At 38.0% G+C, this 11683-nt stretch overlaps 2 protein-coding genes across 6 annotated transcripts; one reads left to right on the plus strand and one right to left on the minus strand.

Moving 5' to 3' along the window:
• Positions 1-1525: 1525 nt before the first annotated feature.
• LOC102701475 lies at positions 1526-11474 on the minus strand. Of its 4 annotated transcripts, none has more exons than XM_040527643.1 (5): positions 11392-11474; positions 4234-6130; positions 2316-2433; positions 2038-2136; positions 1526-1907 (listed from the first exon to the last, which is right to left on the minus strand). In XM_040527643.1, exons 2-5 carry the CDS (start codon positions 4284-4286, stop codon positions 1788-1790), a joined length of 390 nt encoding a protein of 129 aa, XP_040383577.1. In that variant the 5' UTR covers positions 4287-6130; positions 11392-11474; the 3' UTR covers positions 1526-1787. The 4 variants fall into 4 exon arrangements, with proteins under 4 accessions (XP_040383577.1, XP_040383579.1, XP_040383578.1 ...); XM_040527645.1 differs by lacking the exon at positions 11392-11474 and having other exon boundaries at positions 4234-4583; positions 4764-5998; XM_040527644.1 differs by lacking the exon at positions 11392-11474 and having other exon boundaries at positions 4234-4352; positions 4448-5998.
• Positions 6126-10931, plus strand: LOC102721580 (HSP-interacting protein-like). 2 transcript variants are annotated; one of them, XM_015841204.2, is made up of 3 exons: positions 6409-8902; positions 9347-9581; positions 10594-10931. In XM_015841204.2, the coding sequence occupies exons 1-2, from the start codon at positions 6457-6459 to the stop codon at positions 9502-9504; spliced, it is 2604 nt and encodes an 867-aa protein (XP_015696690.1). In that variant the 5' UTR covers positions 6409-6456; the 3' UTR covers positions 9505-9581; positions 10594-10931. The 2 variants fall into 2 exon arrangements, with proteins under 2 accessions (XP_015696691.1, XP_015696690.1); XM_015841205.2 differs by lacking the exon at positions 10594-10931 and having other exon boundaries at positions 6126-8907; positions 9347-9423.
• Positions 11475-11683: the final 209 nt, after the last annotated feature.

Here is an 11683-nt window from a genome sequence, read left to right on the forward strand (position 1 = left end):
ATATATTGTGAGTTTTGTCTCTTGTATGTGTGGTTAAAATCGCTCTTGTATAGGTGGTTCTACTTTGGGTTGCATCTAGAGCCCACAGTCTTCGTCGGTGAAGACAAGTAGATATAGCGATGTTGCTACCCTTTTAAATTGTTATTGTTTCCCTCTACCTAATTTATAATTGCAAAATGTCACCATAACTTGTTAAGTATTTCTTGCATGTCTCGTTGACTATATTACCACACCTTTTTCCCAATTAATTAAATTCGGATCAACAACTCACCCCCTCCCACCGTTAATTTGAACATTGGGATAGGGAATGCGTTCGACATTCATACATATATACAGTGAACCACCTTACTAATCCTACACTTTTTTGACGGGCCGTAAACATCTAATCATCACGGGTCAAACCATCGGTGACGAGCTGAACCATACGCAGCCATCTATGATGGGTCCTGTTACAGCCCTTCATAGATGGTTTTACCTGTGATAGGCTCTTGGGCTCCCTCACGGTTGGGCTGTCATATTTGTAGGGATCTGTAGTAGTGGGGATCAATGGCATAGACAGGACTTTTTTATTGTGGGGGTCTAACTTACATAAGTATTTTAATTGCAAAAATATAACACACAAATATAAAATTGATCAAAAGTATATTTTGTATATGTTAATAAATAATATTTTTCCTTATTTTCTCTCTCTCTTTATGTATATGTGCACTTAAGCTGAGATTTTTTTTTTGATGGTCTCGGGACCATCCTCTCGATCTGCCTATGTAGGGATGCGCACACCGAGCTAGGCGATGACAAGGTTGAGATGAGAGCACTGCACTGCACTTGGACGCGTGCGTTCTTTTGCTGAGTGAAAAACGTCTACTTAAACGGTGCATCTGCGCATGGTTTAATTCCGCTGAATGCATGAATTTACTATCCTCCTTGCTATTTTTGACTCGATCGGTACAAGAGAAATAAAATACAGACCACCATAACTCTATGCTACCCTATGTTGTCCCTACTTCGAGCCTTGGCCTCCGAAACTCCGCTTGCATTCAGGCATGCAAGTTTTTAGGTGGAACATTTCTGGCACCTTTGAGATCTACTACTTCGGGCACAACAGTAGTGGCGACAGAGGCAACATCAACGGCAGCATTTGGATTGGAGGATACTCCTCCCGTCCGGGTATGTTCTTCTCTTTTGTGCTAAATATGTTACTAGATGCTTGTCTTCCTGTTAGCATATAGATGTTTAGCACAAGCAATGAATCACCCATGCTCATGATGTTCATATTTATTTCTATGTTTTTCTATATTGAAATATACCGACTATTGACTACACATCCAATATTTATTACACTAGCATATTGCTCATGTGTTGCAAAGAAATTTTATTACAAAATGTCATTAGCATGTTATTAATATTATTGTTTGGATGTATCATCTCTTAATTTACTTATGCGTCTGTCTATTCATTGTATAGTTTTTTTTCCCTTTCTATGAAAAAAAATAGAGTTAATAAAGATGATTGACATGTATGCCTACAATTATTTTTTTCTTTTAAAAATCATAGAGTTGATAGGGTGGATAACAAATTTACCGTCACCAGTCACCACCACCACCATTGGAAATGTTTATAGGAGTAAAGATTTCAAGATTACAACGTTGCAAAGCTCTCACATGTGACAACAGTACACTTAAGTTTCAGAGGTCAACAAATCATGCCGTACCACCATCATTTACCTATCCAAGTATGATAGACGCTAGATTCTTGTTTGATCCATGATCGGTCAGACCACCATCCTTTTAAAGCGCCGGTCCTGCAGCTGAAGGATCCATGTCATCATCTCTATGAAATTTCATGACAGCACCAAGGATTGGGCTCAGCACAGTCCTCTTTCTCTTCTTCTTCTCCTTTTGCTGAATCTGCAATGGTTTGATCTCAGGGGTAAGAGATATGATACATTGTGCAGTATAACTATATATATTGCGATGTATACCAAGGAACAAGGAATTCTTAGTGCACTATAGTCACTGATAAAAAGCGCAGCCTGACCTTCTTTATCGCATCTTTCTTCTGGCTGTTAAATGTGTCCTTATTTTGTTCTTTGTACTGCTTCAACTCTTGGCTATCCATAGCTTCCATCCTGGCCAACTGGATCAAGGAAAAATGATTATATGATATCAGTTCACAAATGATAGAACCTAGCTAGCTAGTCAAGTGCATGCTACAAAATGCTTACATTATTCCTACAAAGCTAAAACAAGACAAAAATAGAATTTATTTTTCTTAAAAAACAAGACAATATCACCCATTATCATGGCTGCATTTACCCAAGAGTTAAATTCATCTGCTTGTCTTCTTATGTCCTGTGCATCCTTTGCAGCAATCTCTCTGTTTTCTGCCTGGGGCATTGCCTTCTTGCCAGTGTCTCCTTGAGCCATTGAAATGCTAGACTTGTAGTTTGCCAGGAACTTAGGGTTATCAAGCATATTTATAGGCAAGCCTCCACACTATGCACACGCAATTATCAAATATATACCAAATACATAAAAGTCATGTAACTCCCTTTAGGCTTTTTAGCTTGTTGTAACATGTGAATGGTTACTGCCACCAAGCTATTTGCAATGCATGATGCCCTCGGAAATCATCAAAATGCTTGGAGAATCACATGGGGCAATTTGCACGTATTTCTTAATCAAGAATCAAAAGATAATAACGGCTGGTTTATAATGGCATAATTTATGGAGCTTCACATCCATTCTATATATCAGAGTTTCAAAAGTAGCAGCCTTTCCAGTGTAGCATGATGATAACCTTTTGCCTAATGTGTGAAGAAACGTTCAGCTGATTCTTTTCTGTCGCATGGCAGTTACCATTTATTTTCCTCCTTTTATATTCCTTAGTTCCTGCCTGTAACGGCTGAACTGTCTTGGAAATGGATTTTCAGTTCTTTACCCTGAAATGAGCGTTACTGTTTCTCTCTCCATCCATCCAATTTTCCGAATCTTATTTGAACTGCCATAGTATCAAAAATTGTACTTTGCAAATTAATTTCTTTTAGCCTGCCGTCCATCCACAGGTCCATGAATGATGCTTGTTTACATACTCCATCCGATCATAAATATAGGTTGTTTTAGCCTCCCAACTCTTTACTAAATATAAGCCATGTTATGATTTATAGGTAGCCTTTTCTGTTCTGTTCCAGGTTCCAGTTTTGCCCTCAATTAACTACATTAAACATGTTACTTTCCCAGCGCTAGACTTTAGATCATTAAATGCAGCTATTTTATAAGATTGATTGAAGTGTGGAATGGATATCTTTCCAACCCCTTAATCATATTCCAGTGTCAAGCTCTAAAACGATTAATACAAGAGATCAGAGGGAGTACTTGCTACTGTAGTTCTCGTGGGGAAACTTGTTTGCACCAGTTTGCTTGTATCACATTAGAATTAAAGGGAAAAAGCGCCAAAGAAAGTTCTTTTTTTTCCCCTCTCGTGACATGTATTAGTTTTCCTTGTTCCTGCAAATTATATAATGTTGTATTTTTTTTTCTCTTCTTAATGCAATGAAGTGCAGTTCTACGTTTTTGAGAAAAACTAATGTTGCCTTTTTAAAAGCTCAGGATTCTCAGGTTGCTTAAATTATTGTATTATTTCTTCCTTGTTTTGTGAGCAACGGCTGCCTTACATCCGAAAGCTTGCATCCCACAATACTTGTTACTACATCCTAACTTACAGCCTAAATATGTGGAGAAAATTATGGGTTGTTTAGGGGGTTCAGTTTTCTTCTAAGATTGGACACTATCCAACACTTACAATTACTTGCAAGAAAGCTATAGCTGATGTGGTTTTATCAACCGAGTTCTGTAACCAAAATGTAAATCAAATTATTGGTAAAAGACAGTTTCATTAATAGCTATTCCAAACAATTGCAAAACATATGTGTCCTTGTTATATCACAAAAAAAATGTCTTGGTTATATTATAAATATGCTATATATTTTTATATTAATAGATAAACTGAAAAATGATTTTTATTTGTTACATATATAAAATGTATATATGCTGATGGAAACCATTCATGAAATTAACAATAAATAGGAAAAGCAGCTAACACACTAGTTCTTTGATGTAGAAAATGTTTATCCTCATGGCCCACTCATATGAATAACAACCCAGAATTAGTGTATTGTTAAATGGAAATCAGTCCAAAGAAGGAAAATGGTAGTGCAGATATAGATTCACATACCCTTTCAACCAAATAACTAGCCATGCATCTTTGTTGAATTTAGCCATCAACATCCGCAGACATGCTGTAGCACAAATTCATATTGATCTTGGCTACTAAAGCGACCATGTTAATTATGTCTATCAAATATAAACAGAAGCTGAATTATGAACTGTGTACCTCAGGTCATGGCATAGGAGAAAATATGATAACATGAGAGAGCTAAACAGCCCACCAGCCTTTGATGGCAAGTTGATCATGCACTGGTGGTTAAGGTGATACCATACATCTGGTGCTATAGCAACAGGCACCTTGAATTTCCATGAACACATGGCAATCCATGTCTGCCAACAACTTTTAAGTCTGCAAGACTGAGTATCTCTACGAGAGTAAAACTGAGTGCGCCTCTTAATTTATAGAGTTCAGAAAGGGAAACGGCATAAAAAATGTGCTAAGCCGCTAAGCATGACATACCTACATTGCGGTCAGTAGTGGTGATCAATAACACGCAAAGAATGAAATAACTGATTGCAAAAAAGTGGTATACTAACCTGTTCAGGAAGGATAGCGTCCTAGAATACGTGCAGTCAAACCTCAAAATCTTAAATCATTAATAGCTACAGAAATACCAGGATTTAAAATGTGAAACCGTTAGTAGATTTGTCTAGAAAAAGATCTTTCATATAATTATATTTTTAATACTTCTTATAAATGTATGGTTAGAGAATGAAATGATAATTGATAAAACATGTGCATTAGAGATTATCTCATGTCCAAAACGTCATCCTTTTGAGAACTGAGAAGTATAATGCTACATTTTGATTTCATAAACTTTCCTATCTAATCACCAAGGTGATCAATGAGTGTGAAGAAGTGGTAAAGAAATGCTGCACCTGCACATGTGGATGACAATGGCAATTGCTAGACAGTATTTGCATGAACAGTTAACATTAATATATATTCCCAGCAATAGGTCCATGAGATTATGTGCATGATCAATGAAAGCTGTCACACACTCCAAAATCTGCATTAACCAAACCTACCCAAGGAGTAGGGCCACATAGGCCTAGCATCCTACTTACACTCTCTTCCCTGCTTTATGAAAAGGATTAACTACAAGGAATTATGGTTGGAACATGGAATGTGTGGGTTGTTTATACGGTGGATCAAACCTATCTAAACTCTCTGCGTGGGACTAATACCACAATAAAAGACCACTTGGGCCAAATGGGCACAAACTAGAATACACACATGGGCCAACTAGAACACATTAATGGTCCAATACATGACAGCCAAATGGCTATAATATTTTGGTATGAGAAAATGCTGTAAAACAGTGCTTGAGGATGAAGTCTCAGAATGCAGGATGACTTGGTTAGACCAGGGTCAACTTGTGTTTTGGGTTTTCATCAGGTCGGGTTTTTGTGTGGTTGGATCAATAGCATCACAATTTTGGCTCGGGTTATAGTCATTTAGACCATATTCTGTCAGTAAAAGATGCCATAAGAGAAGGTGGGCAGATGACCATAGACCATATATATTTAAAGATTATGCTTGTTTTTGACAAGTGTTACGATAAAGGAAACTAATTTTGGACAAACTATTTTTAGATGTACTAAAATTAGTAAACATAGTTTCTCATGCACACAGAGTCCCTTCTTCCCCCAATGTGTTAACCAGAGAAGCAAAAGGTCGAAAACAACAATTTTAAATCACCTGAACTTCATGCCAGTTAGAGACAACCCAAAAAAAGCAAACCTGAATGGCTTGTGGCCACTGCTAGGCGGCACCCATATACTGTCCAAAAAGTGTGTGGTTTCCCTTCGCTAGCATCCCATCCTCCAGTCGCTCCTTCGTTGTAGTATGGTTCCTTGTGCTTTGCTTTTCCATTTGCTCCTTCCTTCCTTCTGTTTCCATTCTGCTCAATTTTAGGACAATTCTCACCGATTACTGCTTCATTTCTCATATAATGAAATTTCATGCATTCTCCATGGAATTGTCAGGATAGGGTAAGGTTTCCATTTGCATGGGAAAGAGGGAGAAGCGAATCCTTCTACCCAATCTCTCTTTCCCATATCAATTGATTTGTCTTGTTCCATTTGCAAATTTAATCGAAAAGAAGAGCAGTAGATTCCACAGTTCCTTGATTTTCAGCAAGAGGAAAGGTGCTCAAACAAAAATTTATTGGAGCATCGCCGGGATAGTTCTTTGGCGTGGGAGATAAAGTCCTGCAGAATTTGAAGCATGGAGAGTCCACCAAGAGGGACAGAAACAAGTGAATTAGTGCCAAATGATGGAGAAAGCAGCTCAAGGAACAGCCAACACAACGGTGAGGAGAATCCCATTTCAGAGGTGAGTAACGATGTACTCCTCATAGGGCAAGCTATTGAATTGAAGGAAGATGGGACAAGGCTATTCCAGAGGAGGGACTATGAGGAGGCAGCCATCAAATTTGGCAATGCAATAAAGCTCCTTCCAAAGGAACACAATGATATTGCTTTTCTCCACTGCAGTGCTGCAGCGTGTTACATGCACATGAATCCTGAGGACTATGAACATGCAATTGATCAGTGTAATCTGGCATTGGAGGCATCACCAAAGTACACAAATGCATTATTGAAAAGGTCACGGTGTTTCGAAGCATTGGATAGGCTTGATCTCGCTTGTGAGGACGTACAGAAGGTGCTGAGCTTAGAACCAAACAATATAACTGCATTGGAGCTATCAGAGAGTATCAGGGAGCGGATGGAGGAGACAGACATTTTGTTGGAGAAACAAGTTGTTTCACCTAAGGAGCCTAATGCCATTTTAGCAAAAGAGAAGATCAGAAGGAAGGTATCCCGCAAATTTAGAAACTCCATAGTTGAGGAAGAGGTGTGGGAAATGATTCATGAAGAGGACATGCAAGAGAATGAAGAAAATATTGAGGAAGAAAAATGCAATGGGAATGACCATGTGCAGAATGATGCAAGGCTGGAAGAAAACAACACTGAGCAGGTGCAGATAAAACATAATCGGGATAGCGATGAAAAGTACAGAGAAGAGACCAGGCCGAATCATGGACAGTGCAGTCGAGGAGCGAGCAATGATGGGCAGAAATTGCAGCACTCTTCACTGAATATGGAAGAGATGTTTGTCAATCTCAAGCATGGTCAAGACAAGCATCAGAAACATCTTAAAGAGATCCATGTTAGAAGCAGTCATGAGCAGGAAACCCATCCATTCAGTAGTATCGACAAACGTCAAAAGAATATTGATCAGATACAAACCAATAGTCACAGCTTGCAAGAAAAGCACACAGAGAAGTTTGAAAGGTATGCAAATGGCAACCGAGAAAAACCTATTTTAGGCAGGCATATTGGTCGTGGTGAGGATAAGCAGGAAAAACGGTCGACAACCAAACCAACACACCATGGCAGAGACAAGCACAAAAAGCATATCACAGAGAATCACACAGATGTTAACAGAAGAGCAATGAAGAGCGTAAAGTTTGTTTGTGGAGATGACATACGGATTGTTGTAATTCCAGAAAATATTACTCTAATGCAGTTGATGGACATAGCTCGCTATAAGTACAATCCTCACCTGAAATCCATACTTCTTAAATTTATGGACAAAGAGGGTGACCTGGTGACAATTACCTCAAGTGAAGAACTACGATGGGTCGAAGAACTAGATCCACAGAAGCCTGTCCGGTTGTATATAAAGGAGGTAAGTCCTGATCGTGAAATCACTAGGGATCTTGTCATGCCTACTACTTCCTACAATAAGTTCGAAAGAAATCACCATTCCATGTCTGAATGTGGAAGTTCTAGGCATGGTGAAGAAAAAAATTCTTTCACGGATGACTGGATGGTACAATTTGCCCGTCTATTCAAGAATCATGTTGGTTTTGATTCTGATGCATATGTGGATCTACGCGACCTCGGTATGAGGCTCTACTACGAAGCCATGGAAGAAACCATCACAAGTGAAGAAGCCCAGGAGATATTTCAAGCCGCAGAGGCAAAATTTCAGGAAATGGCAGCTTTAGCATTGTACAATTGGGGCAATGTTCACATGTCTCGTGCAAAGAAGCGGTTACTTTTATCTGAAGATTCTTCACAAGAATCAATACTTTTTCAGGTAAAAAATGCATATGAGTGGGCATGCACTGAATATGTCAAAGCTGGGAAAAAGTTTGAAGAGGCAGTGGATGTAAAACCAGACTTTTATGAAGGTCTCATTGCTCTTGGACAGCAACAGTTTGAGCAAGCAAAGCTTTCATGGCGTTATGCAGATGCATGCAAAATAGGCATGGGAACTGAAGTCCTAGAACTATTCAACCATGCTGAGGACAATATGGAAAAGGGAATTGAAATGTGGGAAGGAATAGAATATTTGCGTGTAAAAGGACTATCTAAATCAAAAAAGGAGAAAATGTTACTGGATAAATTGGGCTTGAATGGACATGCAAAAGATTTTTCAGCAGATGAAGCATTTGAACAAGCTTCAAATATGCGATCTCAGCTGAACATTTCATGGGGTACCATTCTTTATGAGCGTTCAGTAGTGGAATTCAAGTTAGGACTATCGAGCTGGGAGGAAAGCCTTACTGAAGCAATCGAAAAATTTAAGACTGGTGGAGCATCTCTACCTGATATAAGTGTAATGATAAAGAACCATTGTGCAAATGAGAAAACACAGGAAGGTAAGGTACGGTGTACTTAATTAGTTGTGCATGATCTGTGCAAGTTTCTTTGTTGTAATGCTGTGAACTCATCTATTCCCAAACATATTTTTTATTGAAGAAATTTTATTGAACATTACAATAATCAGTACTTGAAATGACTGCCCTGTTCTCATTGCTGCTTTACCTGTTCAAGTTTCCTGACCTAACTCTTGCAAATATTGGGTCAATACTCAACTGTTTTGTTTTGGAATAGCTAGTAAAAAAAAACTAGTGGACCCATAATTGTATTGGTAGATGTAAAATGACTGCCCTGTTTGGCAACGTGATAAATTATTTATAGTTGAGAAACTGGTCAGGTTCTTCACAATTAGTAAAACATAACTGTGAGTTCCTGAGGATACATTCTGTAACTGGCTATAATGTTGGTACATAGATAGCTGAGACAATTTGCTTATCCTGCAGGATTGAGCTTCAAGATTGACGAGATAGTTCAAGCATGGAATGAAATGTATGATGCTAAAAAGCTAAAAAATGGTGGCTCTTCTTTCCGTCTAGAACCTTTATTTCGAAGAAGGCCTTCAAAGCTGCATAATATATTAGAGCACATACACTACACATGAGATTGTATATCTGACATAGGACTTGGATGCTGTAAACATGGATAGGGAGGTTGAGACTATCTTTTTTTCTGAAAAAGGTAATCTCATCCTTTACACAAGACTTACTCTGTGTTTATTATTAAAAGTATTTATTTCATGTGATTCTGGAAAATGAGTTAACTTTTACTCTGTGTGCTGTTCATGCATGCACAAGCATCAGGATATTGAGTTTTTTTTAAAAAAATAATCGTTATCTACTTGTATTATATTGCAATCAGTATTCAGTACAGACATGGACTTTACTCTGATCCATGTACTGTGTCAACACCATGGAACAAACCAAAAGGCAGGGCAGGGCAAATTCGTTTCTAAGTGAAATAGCCAAATTGGCCTTGGAGAGGTGCTAAAATCTAAAACATATAAAATAGCACTTAAAATCCTAAAAGATAACAAACTAACAAAAAGTAAGTAATCCCTCTAAGCATGATAATAAGCCATTTTGGACAGTGGTATTGCCTGTGAAGTACAGCTTTGACTACAAATGTTTGTAAAATAATTAAACTATAATGTTATAATTTAATTTTAAAGACAAATCGACCAATTAAATTTCCGCACATCTGATCTAAATACCTTAGAAGTGACTGTTGCTTAAAGTTTTGAAATTCAGACTAGAGGTATGTGCAAAACAACAGTTTTCAGTGACTGGAGGTGGTACAATAACATGATGGCCACTAACTTAATGTTGCTACCGTTCGAAATAATTAGCTGCTGATTTGTTAGAACTTAGAACTGCAATTGTGGAAAAATAGATGACAATATGATATATATTAACATTTTTCATCTTCCACCATTAATGAATTGTTGCTGAAGAGCAAAGCTCTCATATTTTTTCACATAAACACATACTTATTTGAGTTTCTTGAAATCTTATTAATGTAAATTGAGCTCACAAGTAGCATCAAACTTTTAGGTCCTGTATAACCTGTTTCCATGTAGAATATGATCTGCATTAAATTGTCATATTTTCCACCTATTTGCTCCATGGATATCATTGGAGCAATAAGTCATCCCGAAATTTAAAATATCGATGATTTTTACATGTGCCTGCAGACTGATTATTTATGGTATTGGAGTACACGCATGCTTCCTACACCGAGTGATCTTCCCATTCAAGCAAACAGAGCTGCTAAGGATGCACATTATACTAAAGAAGATATTTCACAAGCTTCCTATTTCAGATATGCAAATGTCCAAGTGTGTACTCATAGATAAATAGGAAGGCTCAGCTAAATTGTAACTTCTTGTAAATGAAACACGATAGTGAATTGTTCATAGTCCTCAATTGCATGAAAGTTATGTATTTTTGTTGGAAAGATTTTATTATATGCAGAGATATAAATCGATAAATAATAATACTTCCTCCGTCCCCAAAAAGACTTCGTTTTTAGCCCATCTCACATATCTCTATACAAAGCTACAAAGACCAATGCATTTGTCTCCTACTTTTTCAAATCTGTATACATCTGACACAGTTTCACATTTCTCTTTTATAGAAGCTATAAAACTAAGTTGTGCTCTGCAGTACATACATATAATAGCAGCATTTCTTTTGCAGACCTATTCACCCAGAATAACAGTAACCTGACTAAAATTTTGTTTCCACGCTTCCAAATGATTCATTCAACAGAATTCCAGGAAAATGCTAACCCAAAGCCAAGATATAACAAATTAATCCTATTTATACTTAAAGAAAACATGGGGTCTGGGCCGTCTGGTCATGCATCAGTTCCTACCAATACTCACTCAGTCAGTGCTAAAATCACAACTTAAACAGTTTACGCAACCTGATTCTGAGCACAGAAAGAAGATAGGGAAGTGGAAGAGCATGGGCAGGATTGGTAGACTGACCTGAGAGAGGAGTACGGGGCAGGATTGGAGGGACGGCAGCGATGGCGACGGGGGATCGCCGGACGCCTTTCTTTCTTCTTGGCGTTGCAGCCGGGAAGGGATTGGGATTCAGCCTCAGGGAAGACGGTCGAGACTGAAGCTGCATTGCTGGTCTTCTTTTTGGGCCTTGGTCTCCAACTCTCCATGGGCCTGTTTAAGCTTTTTTTTTTCATCTTTTACGACAAGACTTCAATCGTGCTTATCCACCATTCGACAAAACATTTGGTTTTGCTAAAAATCTGCGGTCACACTA

Source organism: Oryza brachyantha, chromosome 9 (genome assembly GCF_000231095.2).
Source record: "Oryza brachyantha chromosome 9, ObraRS2, whole genome shotgun sequence".
Taxonomy (NCBI): Eukaryota; Viridiplantae; Streptophyta; class Magnoliopsida; order Poales; family Poaceae; genus Oryza; species Oryza brachyantha.

Bases quoted from the DNA above. Each gene is read 5' to 3' on its own strand.
- LOC102701475 (XM_040527643.1), bottom strand. From the start codon at position 4,286: ATGTTGATGGCTAAATTCAACAAAGATGCATGGCTAGTTATTTGGTTG. The intron at 2,434-4,233 runs GTATGTGAATCT...CTACAAGTCTAG, and splicing joins CTAGTTATTTGGTTGAAAGG to CATTTCAATGGCTCAAGGAG. The intron at 1,908-2,037 runs GTCAGGCTGCGC...AAACCATTGCAG, and splicing joins AGAAAGATGCGATAAAGAAG to ATTCAGCAAAAGGAGAAGAA.
- LOC102721580 (XM_015841204.2), top strand. From the start codon at position 6,457: ATGGAGAGTCCACCAAGAGGGACAGAAACAAGTGAATTAGTGCCAAAT. The intron at 8,903-9,346 runs GTAAGGTACGGT...CTTATCCTGCAG, and splicing joins AAATGAGAAAACACAGGAAG to GATTGAGCTTCAAGATTGAC.